The sequence below is a fragment of the Hyla sarda genome, chromosome 7 (assembly GCF_029499605.1).
Source record: "Hyla sarda isolate aHylSar1 chromosome 7, aHylSar1.hap1, whole genome shotgun sequence".
NCBI lineage: Eukaryota > Metazoa > Chordata > Amphibia > Anura > Hylidae > Hyla > Hyla sarda.
The window spans coordinates 38,252,648-38,274,257 of NC_079195.1; the positions used below are offsets into that span (position 1 = coordinate 38,252,648).

Here is a 21,610-nt window from a genome sequence, read left to right on the forward strand (position 1 = left end):
CTACAAAATAGAATAAGAGTTTTGCGCAAAGAGATTTCTTTAGTGTAAACCTCTACATCAGCTAATCTCATCGCCCCTCGTGACGTCATGACCCCCGCAGCTCGCACCCAGCAGGGGCAGTGGAGTACCTCTTTTTTTAAATCAACTGGTGGCAGAAAGTTAAACAGATTTGTAAATGACTTGTATTAAAAAAATCTTAATCCTTCCAGTCCAATTCTTTTCCTTTTGGAACACAGAGCTTTCTGCTGACATCATGACCACAGTACTCTCTGCTGACATCTCTGTCCATTTTAGGAACTGTCCAGAGTAGGAGAAAATCCCCATGGCAAACATATGCTGCTCTGGACAGTTCCTAAAATGGACAGAGATGTCAGTAGAGAGCACTGTGCTTGTGATGTCAGCAGAGAGCTCTGTGTTCAAAAAAGAAAAGAATTTCCGAATTTCCTCTGTAGTATTCAGCAGCTGGAAGGATTAAGATTTTTTAATAGATGTAATGTACAAATCTGTTTAACTTTCTGGCACCAGTTGATTTAAAGTTTAAAAAAAGTTTTCCTTTAAAGGGGTACTCCGGTATAAAGGGGTACTCCGGTGGAAAACACATTTTCTAAAATCAACTGGTGCCAAAAAGTTAAACAGATTTGTAAATTACTTCTATTTAAAAATCGTAAGCCTTTTAGTACTTATCAGCTGCTGTATACTACAGAGGAAGTTGTATAGTTATTTTCTGTCGGACCACAGTGCCCTCTGCTGACACATCTGTCCAGGTCAGGAACTGTCCTGAGTAGAAGCAAATCCCCATAGCAAACCTCTCCTGCCCTGGGCAGTTCCTGAAATGGACAGAGGTGTCAGCAGAGAGCACTGTGGTCAGACAGAAGAGGAATTAAAAAAGAAAAGAACTTCCTGTGGAGCATACAGCAGCTGATAAGTACTGGAAAGATTAAGATTTTTTAAATAGAAGTAATTTACAAATCTGTTTAAATTTTTGTCACCAGTTGAGCAAAAAAAAAATAATTTCCGTCAGAGTACCCCTTTAACACAAAGGTGTAAGCTAAGTTTTTCCGGCAAGCCCTGGAGCTAGGCATTCCTTTTTGCCCCACTATTGAACAATATTACTCAATATGAATCATTCAAGTCAAGCTTTTCATTCAATAGGAAATAAGATATCTAGAGGCGGAGTACCCCTTTAAGGGCTCTTTATGCAACCTCTTCGCTTCCATAGCCATCATCATTCCTTCCCCCTTAGCCCCCAGTCTTCTCCACATGGGGTTGTCTTCTGCAGGACATGATAATAGGTTTACCATATAGATGTAGTCAGTGGCACAACTCATGGCGATATGTTAATGTGTTATCTGTAGCTGCAATAGCAAATAATATGTAGTAGGAATCTTATGTCTGTTGGAGAACAGATTTTACCTCCTGACTTATAAAGGAAGCTTTTGTGTTGGGTGTAAGGATTTTATCCATTTTCATAGCTCAGCCCTCGATCCCAGGAGATTCAGGGCTTTCAATGGCTCCTAACTCCTTCATGAAAGTGTAGAAAACTTTCAAACACCCTATTAGGGACTTCTTTGTCAACAGGTGGGGTGATGACCCCTCATTCTTGACCTTCATTAAATGGGTATTCCACGATTTTTTTTTATTTGACTATGCTACAGGGGCTGTAAAGTTAGTGTAGTTCATAATATAGTGTCTGTACCTGTGTCTGATGGCTGGTCTTTGCCCCGATGTTTATTTTTTACCAGCATACAAAATAAGTGTCGTCTCAGGTTTTCCTAGGTTGCAGTGCAGCCAGAGACATTACATCACTAGTCAAGTGTTCAAAGCAAGGCTGTCTGCTTCAATGGGTGAGCGACCACTGGGTGGAAGGGAGATCATTCTGCAGGAAATTGCAGTTTTGCAACAGCTGGAGGCACCCTGGTTAGAAAACACTGGTCTATTGTTTACAACACAGCATGGAAGGTAGCTTCGATGGGTGGGGTGGCTGATGTGTGGGAGGGAGAAAAGTGATCTTACACTTACAAACAAGGAATCATGGGATTTGTAGTTGGAGGGATGGAACTCCAACCGGAAATAGCCATTTTACAAAAAGATTGCCACAGCGTTATGGTAATCTTACAACATAGCCATTAAGCTCCAAGACAAGCGTAGATCCTTCCTAAGGATGTCCATTACTGTCTGGCAGGTATGTACTAAAATCACCTTATGGTGGAGAACCCCTTTAAGTCAACAGCAATGTCCCCCTTAGACTACATGATCTCGGGGCCTGGTATTTTTCCTCAGAATTCCCCTGACAGCAGATTCTTATTAGAACTTTCCACATTCACTGCCTCCCAGCCCCATGATCTCTCTTATCTGCCAACTCCACGCAGGCCACATTGATGATATGTTTTATCATCCTTCACTAGGACAAATATGGCCTGAAATTTCATTGTAAATGTCTACACCCAGGGTATAAGAGTAATACGTGTTTGATGTATTTCACAGAGCAGAGAGCCAGGTAGGAGAGCAATCGTGACCCAAGGCTGAGAGATCTGTCACAACCACTGACAGCTCATTACAAGCTTGGAGAGGGCATCCCTTGAGGAAGAAAGGTGGGCGATTGATAGTCCCCTTCTGGCGCCTGTGCCCTTGAGTAAAACAAAATTCAATAACTTAGAAGAGAGTGCAATAATCTTTCTCCATTACTTTCGCTGTGAGAGCCATCATAGAAGGGGCTAATGCAAAATTGAAGAAGAGGAAAGTTACTCTGATGCGATAATGATCTCCATGATTAATTTTAATATACCAGATACTGCAATAACACACTGAGCTGTCAGGACAGTTTATAGAACCTGTGGCCAAGAAGACTCGAAGCCGCTGCCATTGGCATCGGAACAATGTTGAAGACTCATTAAGCTGTGAATCATCTTCCTGGTTATTCGCACCTCATAGGGACGGAGTCTGTGTCTAAATAAGACGGTGAACTGATTAAGATCGGAGAACTTTCATCAATTCGCAACAATGGCGGGATGGAAGGCTTTGTCTTCGCCTGTCATCTGTCCTTTCATATAGAGAGACACTTGTAAGGCCCGCTAGTCGTAAAGACTCAACAATGGGCCTATTAATATTAATTAGGCTAATGGACTAGACTATTCACATCAATATTAATGTGGGACCATGGCAGTTCCCGTTCATTGCTAGTGCAAGTAAGTCCGCTGCCTATTATTCTGGTGTAGGAAGAAGACCTTTCAGTACACAGGTGCTGCTTTGTCCAAATCAGTAGAAAAGAATTCCCAGATACTTGATATTGTTGAATCCACAATGAAATGTTGAATAAAATAATAAAGCAATAAGAGAAATGGCAATGACGCATTTCGGGAGCTTGTTCCCCCTTCCTCAGATTGCCTCTTCGAGGCAATCTGAGGAAGGGGGAACAAGCCCCCGAAATGCGTTATCGCCATTTCTGTTATTGATATATTATTCTAGCAAACATTTAATTGTGGATTCAGCAGTATCCAGTATTGTATGCTGACAGGTTGACCTATGACCTTCTGGGCTCAGCAGCTCCATACACTGCTGAGCTTCAGCTGGGACAAAGATGATGCGGCAGCTAGACAGGATTTAGCCATGATTTCTTAAAAACTAAAATAACATTTTCTTATGAAGTATATTAGAAGGGTTAATGTTTTGCCAAGATGTACAACATATAAAACGTTTTTGAATCTGACATCTTAAAGGACAACTGTAGTGGTACACTTTTATATATGCCCGTGCCCCGGCCTCTAAAATAAACAAAATAAACTCATACATACCCTCCTACAAGCCCCCGTTGGTCCGGCTCTATTTCATAGAGTAAATATACTCTAACAGTAATCCCAGAGAAGGGGGTGTCAGTTTTCCATGTGAAGAAAGGAAGAGATCCCGGCACCTGCTTATCTTTTCAAATGCTCTTTAAATCTTAATTTCACACGCAGTTCGCCTTGTGGGCCGCTAGACAATGGTGTGAAGCACCAAGGGGTCAACCAAGAGAGGAGTTTAGGCAAAGACCAAGATCAGGGCTGGCAGAGATTGTGACCAGGCAATAGATCTGGGCAGGAAGCACAGGTTCAGTGTATGAAACAGGCCAGAGTAAGACACAGTATATAGCAGAGTATGGGATAGCTGACCTCAGACCAGGAAACAAGGTGGGGTCAAACACAGTAACAGATTAGTCTACAAATTCTGTAAACTACATTATCTACCCAGGCAGGGTATGGATAGTGACGCTTATATGCCTGGTTATTGACAAGAATTGATTGGGGAAGGATTTGGGTGCACTGACCCTTTAAGATGCAAGAAGGGTGCGTGTACCCTATGGGCAGATCCATTGTTATCAACACCAGTGCACAGCAGCCTTGCATAGTACTGATCGCAGGTAACCTGATGGCCATGACTGCTGGGATAAGCAGAACGCCAGCATTACAGAAGATTTGGTTCTACCTTCTCTCCCTCTCGTCCTCAGGCCGCCTCTTACATCTTGAATCGGTCTATAATTTTGTCTATTCCTTTAATATTGATCCTTACAATTGTCCATATAGGAGATGTTTGCGCGATTCTTGCCTCTATTTCTTATAATAAAAACATCGATTCCTTACAATCCCACTTTTTGTGTTGTTTTTTTTCTTCTCCTTTTTTTTTCTTTTCTTCCAAAACAAAATGTCCTTCATTTGCAAGTGTTCTATTGTTTGTGCTTAAAGATAATGCATTACTTTATGGCCCGGAATCCACACACAACATTACACCCTTGATATTTCCAATGAGAATGTAGAACAACATTTAACTGTTTTATAGCATTAATAATGTGTATTTTTGCATTGTTAGTTTAATGAGTTCCTAAGGGAAAGTCTATGAAAATACATCTTGATTTTCTGCGCAGAACATTTCCCTTATTCTCAGGTTTGGTATAAAAAAATGTTTTTGCCATGTTATTTGCTTCTCGTAAAAATGATCATGTTTTCGAAGAATCAGCGTAAAAAGACCTGCGTAAATTAGACAGTTGAACTGAGAGTGGACCAGTGGAGCCATAGATAAATAATGTATGTTTTGCCTCTTTTTGGGAAGGTGGCATGTGAAGAAAAATCTCCATCTGTTTCTGCTTACAGTCATTACGAGGCGCGGCATAGATGAATCAATGAATAATCAATTACTCGCACCCTCTGACGACTTGGAGCTGCTGGGTGCTTGATAACCAAATGAGTTCTGCTGATGACTGTAAATGAATTACCGCAATATTTCAGAACTAAGCAAACGGTTATTTTAAGATTTCTCTGCGTAAGAACATAGAGAGACATGATCGCCAACACAAATAGCTCATTCAGTAGCCACATTGCTGGCAAAGTTTAGTCTCTTCTTAATTAAAGGATAGGGGATAAGATGTCTGATCGCGGGGGTCCCACCGCTTGGGACCCCACAATCTCCCTGCTGCTGGGAGGTGCAGATGTGCAGCGCCGGAGGTTCGTGACATCACGGACACACACCCTCAATGCGAGTCTATGGGAGGCGGTGCGGCAGGGAGATGAGCAGTGGCGGCGGTGGGGAGATGAGCGGTTGCAGGGGGAGATATGAGCAGCGGCAGTGGGGGAGAGATGAGCAGCGGCTGCGGTGACTTTTTAAATTTGCTCATGTAGAGGGAGTTTTGTACTCCAGGTCAGACCTGGAGCAGACGTGTGACTTTTTGGGTTTGGGACTTTTTTTTTTTGCCTACATGCGACTTCCACACATCATAAGCCTTTGGCTGTCTGGGTATGCTGGGAGTTGCAGTTTGGCAACCACTAGAAGGGCAGCAGTAAATATCGCTTACTGCCCCCTTCCTCCCCCCCCCCCACCGTCGCTTCCCTACCTGCGCCGCCGATCTCCGCAGTCTCCACCGATGATCGGCGGTCCCCACGGCATCTTCTGTTCAGGTACCGGCCGCCATCTTCTCCCCCCATTCTGCCCGACATCCAGGGGTGGGCAGAGCGGGGGGGTTTCCATGGCTGCCATTGGTTAGTGTTCCTTTCTGACTAATGGCAGGGGATACGAGGAGATTGCAGCACTGCAATCTCGCTCCTATCCATAAGGATGATCGGGGCTGTCACTGACAGCTCTGATCATCCCTATTTTCCTGGCGATCGGGTCACCAGAGACCTGATCAGCCCGGAATAGCAGAAAATTGCAAGTCTGAATTGACATGCGATTTTCTGCGATCGCTGACATGGGGGGGTCTCAGGACCCCCCTGGGCGATGTGCCGGGATGCCTGCTGAATGATTTCAGCAGGCATCCCGGTCCAGTCCCCAACCGGCTAGCGGCAGGGACCGGAATTCCCACGGGCTTATGCATACGCCCTAGGTCCTTAAGGACTCGGGATGCAGGGAGTATGCATATGCCCTACGCCCTGAACAGGTTAAAACAACTTATTGAAAACTTAAAAACAAGTTATTGTTTTAGTCGACAGATGACAGACTGTCATCGTCTGGAAAGAAGTTGGTTTTGATTAAAAATCAGTCAAACAAAAGATCTTTCATCCATGAATGATCTTTCAGGAAAAAATGTTCTTAGAATATTCTCAAAACTTTTCCTGAACTTTTCAAAAAAAAATGATTTGTCCTTGTCATTGATTATGTATGGCCAACTGTACTGGTAATGGCCAATTGTACTGGTCATTATGGAATAAAATAAATATGGCTGTACCCTCAGAATGAAATTTCTACAGACGATCGTTCATTTAACCCCTTAAAGACTAGACCAATTTTCGTTTTTGCACTTTCGTTTTTTCCTCCTCCCCTTCTAAAAATCATAGCGCTTTCAATTTTGCACCTACACACCCATATAAGGGCTTGTTTTTTGCATCACCTATTGTACCTTGTAATGACATAACTTGTTTTATAACATAATCTGCAACAAAACAAAATGCATTTATTTATGAGGTAAAATAGAAATAAAAAAATAAAAAAAAGCCAGTTTGTAACTTTTGGAAGCTTCCGTTTCTTTGCAGTGCACTTTTTGGTAAAAATTACACCTTATCTTTATTATGTAGGTCCATACAGTTACAAGGATACCAAATTCATGTAGGTTTTATTTTATTTTACTACTTTAAGAAATTATAACTACATGCACTAAAAATAAAATTTTTGTTTTGATGGGACTTTTTGATCACTTTTTATTAATTTTTCATGGTATATGAAGTGAACAAAAATGCACAATTTTGGACTTTGGTATCTTTTTACATGTACTTTGCAGTTTAGCTAACCTTATATTTGAATAGTTCGGACATTTACGCATACGACGATACCACATATGTTTATTTTTTATTACATTATTTTATTTTAAAAAATGGGACCTGGGGGGCGATTCAAATTTTTATTCACATTTATTAACTTTCTTTTGCAATTTTTACTTTTTTTTGGCTCAGCATTGATCAGTGTTATCGGTGATCTGCTGTTTCAGCCTGCCATGGCTGGCTGGGAGCTTCAAAGCACCAACTGGACGTGAGGAGGGAGGTAAGGGCCCTCCCGCCTTCCTCTCAGCTGATTGGGACATTGTGGTTTCACCGCGATGGTCCTGATCAGCTCCGCCAAGCTTACTGACATGTTAACCCAGCATTTTAGACGACGCGATCAACTTTGGTTATTGCCGGGCATCGGCCTGATGGGCAGTGTCCAGCATTGACCCTGGGTCCTGGCTGCTGATAGCAGTTGGGACCCATCAGGTTTGAAGTGTGCTCAGAGGTTGACCCTCTCTATCTCCCCACCACCATAAGGTAGCTATACATACGGAATGTCTGTTGGGTGAACACTTTTTGTCCAATTGCTATGTTTTCCAATCCCTTTCTACACACAATACAGCCGGCTAATCCCACTAAAATTGGGAGGTTTGCATGACCTTTTTTTCTTATGTGTATGGAAGCCTTTAATACATGCAGTCCTTGATCAAATAAAATGTTCTACATTTTCAAAAGTTTGTATAAGGGACCACACCAGTGAGACTACAATGGCAACCAAATCTAACCTGTACTGACTACCTCTGGCTAATATATATTAAAATATAAAACTCAAAGTGTGTGTGTGGGAATATTTTGATGAAACTTGGTACACATGTTACTTATATGTCAACTAAAAATAAAGATATTTAAATTACCGTAACTCTAACACGCCCCACTGGCAAAGGTCAGAGTTTTTGCTTAAAGTCCCATGCAAGTTTATGGGACTTCCGGTATCTTACTCCACAAGTTCCACTCTGCATCTCCGGGTGAGTGTGTCTGTCCAACATGCAAGCCACGGCCCTCACGTAAGCCACACCCATGCCACAAATCCACGTCCCCTTCTATTTTTATCCTATAATCTCTTCATCACAGCTCAGCCTCACCTGAGGACAGGATATGATGATGGGATGAGAGGACGGGATATGAAGAAGGCATATGAAGAAGGAATATGAGTTTGGGATGTAAGGTCAGCATATGAGGACGGGATATGAGGTTGGGATATGAGGTTGGGATATGAGGTCAGGATATGAGGATGGGATATGAGGATGGGATATAAAAACGGGATATGAGGACGGGATATGACGTTGGGATATGAGGTAGGATATGAGGTCTGGATATGAGGTCTGGATTTGAGGACAGGATATGAGGTTGGGATATGAGGAAAGGATATGAGGTCGGGATATGAGGAAAGGATATGAGGCCGGGATATGAGGACTGGATATGAAGACGGAATATGAGGAAAGGATATGAGGTTGGGATATGAGGAAAGGATATGAGGTCGGGATATGAGGAAAGGATATGAAGACGGGATATGAGGAAAGGACATGAGGTCGGGATATGAGGAAAGGATATGAGGTTGGGATATGAGGAAAGGATATGAGGTTGGGATATGAGGAAAGGATATGAGGTCGGGATATGAGGAAAGGATATGAGGTCGGGATATGAGGAAAGGATATGAGGTCGGGATATGAGGAAAGGATATGAGGTCGGGATATGAGGAAAGGATATGAAGACGGGATATGAGGAAAGGATATGAGGTCGTGATATGAGGAAAGGATATGAGGTCGGGATATGAGGAAAGGATATGAAGACGGAATATGAGGAAAGGATATGAGGTCGGGATATGAGGAAAGGATATGAGGTCGGGATATGAGGAAAGGATATGAGGTTGGGATATGAGGAAAGGATATGAAGACGGGATATGAGGAAAGGATATGAGGTCGTGATATGAGGAAAGGATATGAGGTCGGGATATTAGGAAAGGATATGAGGTCGGGATATGAGGAAAGGATATGAGGTCGGGATGTGAGGACAAGAGCGTCATTGTTGCTCTTCCTCTCCCACAAGGTTTAGGTAGGAAGTCCGGTCAATGCTGGGTACTCTGCTAATCCTCTATAAAAGCCTAAAGGAAAGCAGTAGACTGACATTTGTTGTATGCAGCTAATCTGCTCCTAGTCTGCTCTATGAAATATGATAGAACAGCAGCCGGATCTCCCGCTGCCATTTATGACTAATGTTTAATTATGCGGTTTTGTTAATCCCTTGTTAAATAAATTAAATTTCAAGACTGTATCTTTTTTTCTTCTTTCTCTTTTTTCATAAGACCTGTTCTGTTGTAATTGCTGTGAATTGGATTGGAAAGGTGCCAGGTCTTTTTATTAGTGAGATAAATGTGAAGAGCTTCTAATAACGCCGTCTGATTGGAATGTAGTCGACAGCTTCATATGAAAAGTGTGTTGTTTCTTAAGACGCCTTTAGGTTCTGTTAAGGAGGTTGAGTAGAGATAAACATAAACCCCTCAAACACAGCCCCGCTCCGCAGGGATATATCGGCACATGTCCTCAAGCGGCAGCGCGTTATAACTTGACTTCTTTTTGACCTTGAACATATCTGTTATCCATTATTCTCACAGCTCTGCACAGCGAAGAAGGAACAGCAGATTGGGGTTTATTTTCGGAAGGAGAAGCTAAACATAAAGATAAGCAATGTAGTGTTTAAACCTAAAATGTAACAGTGCACATATATTGGTAAATCATGTTAAAGGGGTACTCTGGCACTTATCCAAAGGATAGGGGATAAGATGCCTGATCACGGGGGTCCCGCTGCTGGGCGGAGGGGGCGGAGCGTGACATCACACGGGGGCGGAGGTGTGACGTCACACGCCGCCGGCCCTGTGGTCGCCGCTAATCAGACCCAGAGCGAACATACTCCGGGGACTGATTTTAACTGGGGTGCTGCGTTCAAGATCAGGCATCTTATCCCCTATCCTTTGGTACCCCTTTAACAAGATTTTTGCAGCAATATACACAGAATATTCCATAAATGTCAACATAGAAATTAGGGATCAATCGATTATTGGTTTGGCCGATATTATCAGACGATATTCACGATGTTGTGATTTTGGATGTTATTGGTATCGGCAATTACCTTGCCGATAATCCGATAATGCCCCGCCCTAACCCTGATTCCTTGCTGGACGGTCCCCGGCAGTTCCATTCACTCTCTGTCTACTCCCCTGATCTTCTCTCTTCTTCTTACATTTGAGACAAGCAGTCTGAGCAGGACCTGCTCAGTGGTGTCCCATCTCTGCCTGTGATTGGCTGAGCTGGCAGGTCCTGCTCCAAGGGCTTGTCTTGGAAACAGAAAAAAAAAAGAAAGTCAGAAGAGCAGAGGGAGATGAACAGGAGCTGTGGGGGGGACCAGCAGGGTACTGGGGCTGGGTAAGTATGTTGTTCTTAAAAAAGCCTGAAATACCTCTTTATGTGTTCCTGACAATTTCAAAAACTTTAGACATGTCCTAGAGCCAATTACACATTAAAGGCAGCCTAACCCATAGGATCTAATATGTATGGTGACCTCTCAGAATCTGGAGGGTAGTGCGAGTTGGATTTCAGTATACCCGATCCTTTTGATCTCAGGGAGATTATCTGTCACCAGAGGGGTCTGAGAGCAGCTTTCTCCTCTCTTCTCATTTAGAATACATGTAGCTTTATTGTGCTGAACTGGCTGGCATGTGTATGTTGGAATCGGGAGAGATATCTGTTACCTGAACAGCTGTCGAAAATCTACAGCCAGCTTTATGCTCAAGCCAAATTTTGAATCATTATTTCTTTTCCTCAAATGGGTTTACTAGGATATGCTATTATTTTTATGATCAGTGAGGGGTAGGGGAGAGACCCTCAATGATATTCCGAAAAAAGGGGCCATGGTACAGATTCATCCACCTGTCTTTGCTGGAAACTGCTTCCATCCTCAGTCACATGACAAAGATTTCGATATATAGGGTGATAGTTATGGTCCAGGCTGGTCACAGGTCTTCTCCCTCTTGTTTACTCCTTGGGATTGTATTAAAGGGGCTTTCTGGCTATAGATTTTTTTTTCAACTGGTCAAGATGGCCTAAAAAATATAAGTAGCAGGGAAAATACCGTATTCCCTTCTACTTTGATGGTGTCAATGTCCCCCTGATATGCACTCCCTAGTCCTGTTTAAGGGCACATTCACACGTACAGGATCCTGCGCAGATTTGATGCGCAGGATTTGTAACTGCAGATTAGAAGTTGTGCTCAGTCATTTAGTTTACATTGAAATCTGCAGCAGAAAATCCTGCGCATCAAATCTGCGTACGTGTGAATGTACCCTAAAACAAGAAAATGACCACCCAATTAGTAACTGGATGATGCTCAGGGACGTGCACACATTGAGTCAAAAGGGGGCTAAAAGCCCTGCCCTTTTAAAGCAGCTGCCCTATAAAGCTGTCATTTAAACTTCTGGCTCAGAGGTGTAAAGCATTCAAAAGATTTGTAAATTACTTAATTTACAGATTTGTAAATCTTAATCCTTTCAGTACTTATGAGCTTCTGAAGTTGAGTTGTTCTTTTCTGTCTGTGTTCTCTGATGACACCTATCTTGCGAACTGTCCATAGTAGAAGCAAACCTCTTCTACTCTGTGCAGTTCCTGAGACAAGCAGAGATGTCAGCAGAGAGCACTGTTGCCAGACAGAAAAGAACAACTCAACTTCAGCAGCTGATAATTATTGGAAGGATGAACATTTTTCTTATAGAAGTAATTTACAAATCTGTTTAACTTTCTGGAGCCAGTTGATATAGATATATATATATATATATATATATATATATAAAGTTTTTCCCTGGAATACCCCTTTAGTAAGCAGCATGAATTCACCAGCAAGGGGGAGAGGGAGGAGATGGAGGATGCAGCAGCAGTGTTTACTTACACCAGTGTTTCCCAACCAGTGTGTCTCCATCTGTTACAAAACTCCCAGCATGCCTACACAGCCTTTGGCTGTCCGGGCATGTTGGGAGTTATAGTTTTGCAACAGCTGGAGGAACCCTGGTTGGGTAACACTAGCATATAATGTAAGTTTAAAACTCCAAATCCATTACCTCTCCAAACCCCATCACGTCTTTAAAGGGGTACTCTGCTGGAAAAACTATCTTTTTTAAATCAACTGGTGCCAGAAAGTTAAATAGATTTGTAAATTACTTCTATAAAAAATATTAATCCTTCCAGTACTTATTAGCTGCTGAATACTGCAGAGGAAATTCTTTTCTTTTTGGAACACAGAGCTCTCTGCTGACATCATGGCCACAAAGCTCTCTGCTGACATCTCTGTCCATTTTAGGAACTGTCCAGAGCAGCATATGTTTTCTATGGGGATTTTCTCCTACTATGGACAGTTCTTAAAATGGACAGAGATGACACCAGAGAGCACTGTGCTCGTGATGTCAGCAGAGAGTTCTGTGTTCCAAAAAGAAAATAAGTACTGGAAGGAAGCAGCTAATAATTACTGGAAGGATTAGATTTTTTAATAGAAGTACTTTACAAATCTGTTTAACTTTCTGGCACCAGTTGATAAAAAAAAGGGTCCCACTGGAGTACCCATTTAAACCTGCCATGGACAGCCCACCCTCTTTCAAACTCGCAGCTGGGAAGAAATGTGTGTGTATGTTGGGGCAGTGGAGGCAATTATTGAATATTGGAGCCTCACAGCTTTCTTATTGTGAAGCAGCATAGATTGCAATGTCCCTCCATGGCAGCAGTTGCTGCAGCCAGGTCCTGAACAGGATCGCAGCGCCGCACCACCTCAGTATGCAGAGGAGGATAAAGCCTGTCTGAGGGTGCGTTCACACGCTATTTGTTTTTGCGGGTTTTCTGCTGCGTATATGAAAGGGTGCGGGCTCTTCTCGGCTGTCCGCAGCAGATTTTCCACAGAGGAATTTACGCTGCGGAAAATCCGCCGCAAGCCCCATTGAAGTCAGTAGGGACTGCAGTGGATTTTCCACCGCGGAAAATCTGCTACGGAGAGCCGAGAAGAGCCCGTCCACTTTCAAATATGCAGCGGAAAACCCGCAAAAACGAATAGCGTGTGAACGCACCATTTGCTTGCTGTCTTAGGCTGTGTTCACACTACGTTTATCACATACGGGACCCGGATCCGACTGGGAGATGGGAAAACCGGGCGCTCCCGTATCCCAGCCGGACCCGACCCATATCTCATTCATTTGAATGAGCAGACCAGATTCAGATAGAAACTCCGGTCGGCTCATTTTTGCCCCGTATCCGGTTTTGTGACGGACCTAAAACCGCGGTATACCGTGGTTTTAGGTCCGATCACAAAAGCGGATATGGGGCAAAAAATGTGGGAAATAAGAGAGTAGACTAGGGAGACGAAACCTGATGACAATATAGTCAACCAAACAATTTATGAAATATAAAGAATTTGCAGTGAAACAGTGAGGAGGTGAGGATTCTGTGATTGTTATTTCGGGAATAATCAGTTCCCGAGGAGACAGAAACCAGCAGTTGGCATGTAGGGGGTCCCCATAGGTTATGATTTGGAAATTGAGATACAAAATATCTTGGCAGACAGATCCAGATCCCAGCTGAGAGAAAAGAATAACACATTAAATAAACACATTCAATCTTCTTCCACCTCAGATCTTGTTGAGATCTTCTGTATAGAATGGAAGTATTTTCCGTTCTATAAATTAATGTTAGTCACATGTTAATAAAATCGCTAGACGCAAACCCAGTGGGAACACTGCACATTGCCCCCCCCAGACTCAGGCCAAAGGATGTCCAGGAATGCTGGGAGTTATAGTTCTGCAACAGCTGGAGGCACACCGATTGGGAGACACTGGTCTATGGGAATGCCAAAGATAGCCAAGTAAAGCACTACATTCTCTTCGGTAATGTTCATGTCAGGCATACCTCCTACATACAGGCTGCAAATCATCTGCTAAAAAGTTGCTATTCCTAGTTTGAAGGGGTACTCCACTGCCCCAGTGTCCAAAACATTTCCCCTCCCATATGCCCCCTCCCATAGTCTTCCATTGAGGGGGCATGGCAAGATGTCACGGCATTCGGAGCAAAAATCCTTTAAGTTCCAATTCAGCTGCAGAGATACTGTTTTCCGTCTTAGCATCCAAAAGGAGAATGTAGTTTTAAGAAAGGATGGAGCTGAACAAGGGTCTTTCTGCATTTCACCCTATATTTAAAGGGGTTCTCCACTGCCCTGCCTTCCGGAGCTCCGCTCGCGGCATCCGTAAGTCTATTACTCCGTACGTCACGAGGGGGCAGCCTCAAACACGGAAGCCTGCACACACGGTTCGGAGTAATAAACTTCCGGACGCTGCGAGCGGAGCTCCGGAAGACAGGGCAGTGGAGAACCCCTTTAATTGCCATCCTGTCTTCCAAGTCAAGGAGGGCACCCCTGGATATGCTTCTCTGAGTGTCATGTCACAGATTGCCAACAATGCATGAGTAAAGTAGAGTACTTTATATCTCCTTTGATACCTGTGCCTCATACTGCAGTTTTAGTAAATTTGACATTAGAGCTTAAGGAATACTGCAGTCTTAGACACTTATCTCCTATACGCAGGGGGGGTAAGACCGCTGGGACCCCCGTCATTGCAATGGCTCAGAGCGGCTAATGCGCGTGTTGCTGACCTCGCTGAGGTCGACAACATGCCCCCTCCATAAAAATCTATGGGAGAGGCGAAGATGCACTAACGCTGCGTCTCCACCTCTTCCATAGAGATACATGGAGGGGGCATGTCGGCTGAGGCTTAATGCTGCGGCTGACAAGCCTCCTGCCCAGGAGAGCCGCGGCAGAGCCAGGCGGGTCCCAGCTCATGGCGGGTCCCAGCGTTTGGACCCCCCTGTGATCAGGCACTTATTTCCTATCCTGCAGATAGGGGATAAGTGTATAGGGCTACAGATCTCCTTTAAAGGGGTACTCCAATGAAAAAATTAAATGATTTTAAATCAACTGGTGCTGGAAAAAGATTTGTAAATTACTTCTATTAAAAAAAAATCTTAAACCTTCCAGTACTTATCAGCTGCTTTATGATCCACAGGAAGTTCTTTTCTTTTTGAATTTCCTTTCTGCCTGACCACACTGACACCTCTGTCCATTTAAGGAACTGTCCAGAGTAGAAGCAAATCTCCATAGAAAACCCATCCTGCTCTGGACAGTTCCCAAAACGGAGGTGTCAGCAGAGAGCACTGTGGTAAGACTGAAAAGAAATTCCAAAATGAAAAGAACTTCCTGTGGAGCATACAGCAGCTGATAAGTACTGGAAGGATTGACATTTTTAAATAGAAGTAATTTACAAATCTGTTTAACTTTCTGGCACCAGTTGATAAAAAAAAAAAAATAATAATTCCACTGGAGTACCCCTTTAAGTTTAAACTGTTCACCATGACATAAAAGGCCATTCATGACATACATCTCTGACCTGATCTGACACCACCCCTCACGTACTGTCCAATCCCCTTTAGACCTCCACCTGTGCTCTCCTCTCCTTCACCCCTCACACAACCGTCTCCAAGACTTCTCCCGTGCTTCCCCCATAGACTAGAACGGGACACCTTGAGATATCCAGCTCTTGTCCACCATCAAGAATCTCACACAACCTACAGCCTACTATAACACAACCTACAGCCTACTGTAACAAAACCTACAGCCTACTATAACCCTGCTGCCATTGCACTGCACTGTAAATGGCTGCTTCCCTATTTGCTCACAAAGGACCAGCTGTCTCACTCACCCATTGTCTCCCTTGTAGATTGTAAACCCTAGCAGGATGATGTCGCAGTTCTTAAAGGGGCATTCCGCTGCTCAGCGTTTGGAACAAACTGTTTCGAACGCTGGATCCGGCCCCCGGGAGCTTGTGACGTCATAGCCCCGCCCCCTCATGATATCACACCCAGCCCCCTCAATGCATAGACTTGCATTGAGGGGGTGGGGCGTGACGTCATGAGGCGGCGGGGCTATTATGTCACGAGCTCCCGGCGCCGGCTCCAGCGTTTGAAACAGTTTGTTCCAAATGCTGAACAGCGGAGTACTACTTTAAAGGATTGCTGTGATTCTGTACCCCCACACAAAGCAAAGTGAAGGCCGACAGGCCCACTTCATATATATCTATGGGAGAGCCGGAAATACCTGAAACCTGTATCTCCGACTCTCCCATAGGGATACATGGAGGGGGTGTGTTGCCCACCACTTCGTGCAGGGATTGAAACGCTCCACTCTTGGAGAGAGCTGGGGTGCAGTGCAGGATGTTCTGACCGTGGGGGGGGGGGGGGGGGGGGGGGGTCCCAGTGGTCCCTTATCCCCTATCCTTTAAATCATAGCTACATCTGCTTCATGTCCTGTTTCTGCTCTTGTGAGAGGAGGGCCAGAATGACTGTGCCTCGGTGGTTATAACTGTAATAGAAATGCAGTTTGTTAAATGCAGCATCAGATTATATATATTTTTTGAGAAGTCTATTTTTTAATTCCCTTCTCCCCAGTGCGGAAGAACTGCTCTGCTCTGTCATACGTGTAATCCTATACTGCAACGTCAGCAGATTAATTTACAGGAGATCGCAGACGTGAAATGTCGCCGTCTCCGAGTAAATTATATATTTTTTTTTTCTAAAAATACGCATTAATTTGTATTCATGAACGCTGACGGCTGAGTGATCTCAAAAACATTACCTTTGAGGTGGAAATTGAGAAAAGATTAGTTAAGTGAGTGCAGCCATAAACCATGCTGCCACATTAATGCGCAAATAAGAATGTCACTTACTGCTCCTCGTGCCATGTGTACTACCGTACGGTTATTAATTGCTCTGCCGGGAGAAAAATCACCCACCCGGCAATCACCGGGATCCCCAATGGATTCACTGACCTTGTGACATTATACTGCAGCCTCAGCTATGCACAATATTCCTTGTGTCTATAATAAAGTCTATTTCTATTTAGCTTATTCACAATTTGGGGAGATTTATCAAAACCTGTGCAGAGGAAGAGTGGTGCAGTTGCCCATAGCAACCAATCAGATCGCTTCTTTCATTTTCCACAGGCCTCTTTAGAGGCCTGTGGAAAATGAAAGAAGCAATCTGATTGGTTGCTATGGGCAACTGCACCGCTCTTCCTCTGCACAGGTTTTGAGAAATCTCCCCCATTGTCTCTAGAGCACTACTAAATACTGTTCCTCAAAATTGCAGGTTTAAAGCACTTTCCCAAAAAAGGTTGTGCCCTCCATTAAAATTAATACACACGTAGGTTGTAATTTTGTCATTCTCATCTCAGTATATGAAAGGGTCATGGTCATTTATGGTCATTTACGGAACATCTACAAGGCCACCCTTTAATTGCCAGATGAGGCCGCCTTTGGTTCATCGATTTCTATAAATACCACTGACTTTAATGGAGAGGACTTTGGGGGGGGGGACCTACCATATGTATGACCTCTGCAGGGGCATAGAGACGTGTAAGGTAAAGAAGCCCGCTGCTCATGTTGAAGGGTTTTTATGGCGTGAAAGACACTCATTGGGGGATGAGTATGGTTCTAACCGCTAGCACCCCCATTAATCACAGGTACAAGGATCCCATGTACCCCTATGTAAAGATACTGGCAGTCGGACATTAATGCTTCTGCTTCATTAAAGGGGTACTCCGGTGGAAAACATTTTTTTTTTTAAATCAACTGGTGCCAGAAAGTTAAACAGATTTGTAAATGACTTCTATTAAAAAAATAAAAAAAAATCTTAACCCTTCCAGTACTTATTAGCTGCTGTATGCTCCACAGTAAGTTCTTTTCTTTTTGAATTTCTTTTTCTGTCTGACCACGGTGCTCTCTGCTGACACCTCTGTCCGTGTCAGGAACTGTCCAGAGTAGGAGCAAATCCTCATAGAAAACATATGCTGCAGAGAGCACTGTGGTCAGACAGAAAGGAAATTCAAAAAGAAAAGAACTTCCTCTGTAGTATACAGCAGTTGATAAGTACTGGAAGGATTAAGATTTTTTTTTTAATAGAAGTAATTTACAAATCTGTTTAACTTTCAGTCATCAGTTGATTTAAAAAAAATAATAATGATGTTTTCCTGTGGAGTACCCCTTTACCGTTTGTGTTGATAGGGACACTTTCAGTATGTCTGCCAGTGGTTACCCCACTTACAGCTCTTGAGTACAAAGTGATGCTCTACATAGTGAAATTCTGTGCAGTATAAGAACAGGAATATTTAATATCACTTGTCAGTTTTACTAATTGGGTAGAAGTGATAGAAGATCATTCTAATAATAATAATAAAATTTTTCTTTTTTCAGTGCAAATAACATTCCAGACGGAACCAAATTAAATGGGCAAAAAGATCTACAGAATCCGGTCGAGAGACAAATACAGCCAAGGATCAACTTCCACACAAGGAACAACCTGGAGAAGAGAATGGCTAAGGAGGGTAAGTCGGTCCTTCATGCAAACAATGGGATTCCACAGAAGGGTAACCTGAAGTCTTGCACACTATGCCTTAAAGGGGTACTCCGTCTCTAGACATCTTATCCCAGGGGTCCCGCCGCTGGGGACCCCTGCGATCTATCTGCTGCACCCGGCATTCGTTTAGAGCATCGGGTGTAGCGCAGAGGCTCGTGACGTCACGTCCACCCCCTGCTCATGACATCACGGCCACGCCCCCTCAATGCAAGTCTGTGGGAGGGGGCATGATGGCGTCAGGTCATGATGGCGTCCGGAGGCTCGTGATGTCACGGCTGCACCCCACTCGTGACATCATGGCCACACCCCCCTCAATGCAAGTCTATAGAGTTGCAGTGAGGGGGCGTGGCCGCGACGTCACGGACTTCCGCCTCGCATAGCCAGTCATCCGGCAAGGAGCAAAATTCACTTTGTGCACCGGATGTCTGGGGTGCCGCAGCCGAAATTACCAGGGTCCCCAGCGGCAGGACCCCCGCGATAAGATGTCTGGGGACGGAGTACCCCATTAAATGTATATAGAGAATAGTTCCTCACGTTCAAGCAAAATGGCCCTAACCAGAAATAAGTGAACCAATTCAGAACAAATCAAATTTGTTCCAAATTTCCCCATAAAATTTCTTGGGATTTTTTTCTGATGTTTGTGGTGCCCTACGCCAAAAGCATAGGAAGCCATGGAAAGTGCGTACAGAAGCATGGACACCTGTCAAACAAGTTTTCCCTAACAAATCCACCACATCTGAATAGAACAGATAGAAAAAGAATCAGAGAAATAGAAATGGCTTGTACCGTCATTGTTACTCGTGTGATTATTCATAGATTTCGGGTTATCTGACCGGACTGGTCTACCCTGTGATGTAATAACTCGGTCATTCTTTTAGCTTCTTACACTGTTACAGGCTCTTTCTCTTTCTTCGTCATTTGGGATTGAGCCTTCAGGTTATTACAGGACACGTCTACATAGATTGGGAAATTAACATTTACAATGCAGCGTGGGCTGGAAACAATTTTATAGGGTAGATTGGAAAATCCACTTCTGGGTCATGCAGGAATCTTACTCCTAATCATAGACTGTCACCTCTGGAAAGTCTCCAATATTTCTATACAAAAGATTAGGCTTATGAATGCAGCCAGGCCAGCTCCTTGGTAATAATAGGGAATAGGTGGGATACGGTGTAATAAATCTTGGTCACAATATTGCCTGATGACGCAAACTCCATTTCCCCTTATCAATCAATGTCAAAGTGGCACATAGGTTTCTACATTGTAGCAGTAAAATTGTTAATGTCTATAAGGGTTACAGAGGGAGAGGGTGCAGAGGTAGAAGTCTATCCTGGGGCCCAAAGCCCCCTCTGCTTCACAAGAAGACACCATTGTACATGGTAAGAAGGGGTGTTTTGTTCCAGTATTGTATGCCTTAGGGTGCATTCACACTAAGGAATAGGAGAGGAATCCTCACGTAAAAATTCCAGCAAGGAATTAACATGGAATTCCACGCAGATTTTCCGCGAAGAATATATATATATATTTTTTTTTCTTTTTTCCTGGACTACATCCACCAATTGGAATTTCCCTTTTTATTTATTTTTATTTTTCGTGCAGAATTTCTTCTAGCGGAACGGAATTTACGCAGTGTGAACAGTCCAGAGTAAAATACATTGAAGTCAATGGCAAAGCAGATGTTAATTATTTCTAAGGGGAGAATCCAAGAGGAATTACTCGAGTACATTCCTCTTGAATTACTCAGTGTGAACGCACCCTTATTGTTCTGTTACCATTCAATTGTAGTGAGCTGCGATGCATGTACAGTACCATATGCATCACCACTAATATACACTTGCCAGATCGCAACAGCATTGAGAGGCTTAGGGTGGGTTGAAGGGGCACCGCATGCTGGCGTGCGCTTGTACTTGGATGCTGTGCCATTGGGCTTTTTGCCAAGGGGCTTTTTGCCACCTTCAGTCACTAGGGCCAAGGGCCAACTGTTAAAGGGGTACTCTACTGGAAAACATTTCTTTTTAAATTAACTGGTGCCAGAAAGTTAAACAGATTTGTAAATTATGCAAGTAAAGAAAGACTCGGCACCACCTGCTGAATAGCACTGAAGGGATATGATCTATACTCGATATACTGTATCTTCCCTTGCAACTGCTGGAGGGATTTCAGTGGTGCTCTACGTGTGCAGCAAAGTCCATTCAAAACATGAGCATAGAAGGTATAAAGAACCGGAGCAACTCACCACACCGACCCAGATATTCTTTGCAGGTGAAACTTTATTCCAAGATGATCACCACGGGAGACAAGCAGGGGGGAGTAGATGAGGACGCGGGGGTATCCTCTCGGTATACCGGTTACCGAGAGGATACCCCCGCGTCCTCATCTACTCCCCCCCTGCTTGTCTCCCGTGGTGATCATCTTGGAATAAAGTTTCACCTGCAAAGAATATCTGGGTCGGTGTGGTGAGTTGCTCCGGTTCTTTATACCTTCTATGCTCAAGATTTGTAAATTACTTCTATTTAAAAATATGAAGCCTTCCAGTACTTATCAGCTGCTGTATACTAAAGAGGAAGTTATTTTCTTTTTGAATTTGCTTTCTGTCTGACCGCAGTGCTCTGACACCTCTGTCCATTTTAGGAACTGTCCAGAGCAGGAGTAAGTCCCCATAGCAAACCTCTCTTGTTCTGGACAATTCCAAAAATGGACAGAGGTGTCAGCCTTCCTCTGGAGCATACAACAACTGATAAGTACTGGAAGGATTAAGATTTTTAAATAGAAGTAATTTACGAATCTGTTTAACTTTCTGACACCATATGATTTGAAAAAAAAAATGTTTTCCAGTGGAGTACCCCT

The 21,610-nt window shown here is 43.6% G+C and overlaps 1 protein-coding gene across 3 annotated transcripts in view; it reads left to right on the forward strand.

Moving 5' to 3' along the window:
• The window catches only part of ZMAT4 (zinc finger matrin-type 4), a 463,404-nt gene that overhangs the window by 416,611 nt on the left and 25,183 nt on the right, over positions 1-21,610 (forward strand). For all 3 annotated transcript variants that reach the window (XM_056530936.1, XM_056530937.1, XM_056530938.1), the window contains exon 7: positions 18,601-18,731. In XM_056530936.1, coding sequence (XP_056386911.1) covers positions 18,601-18,731 — 131 coding nt within the window. The remainder of the gene's footprint in view (positions 1-18,600; positions 18,732-21,610) is intronic.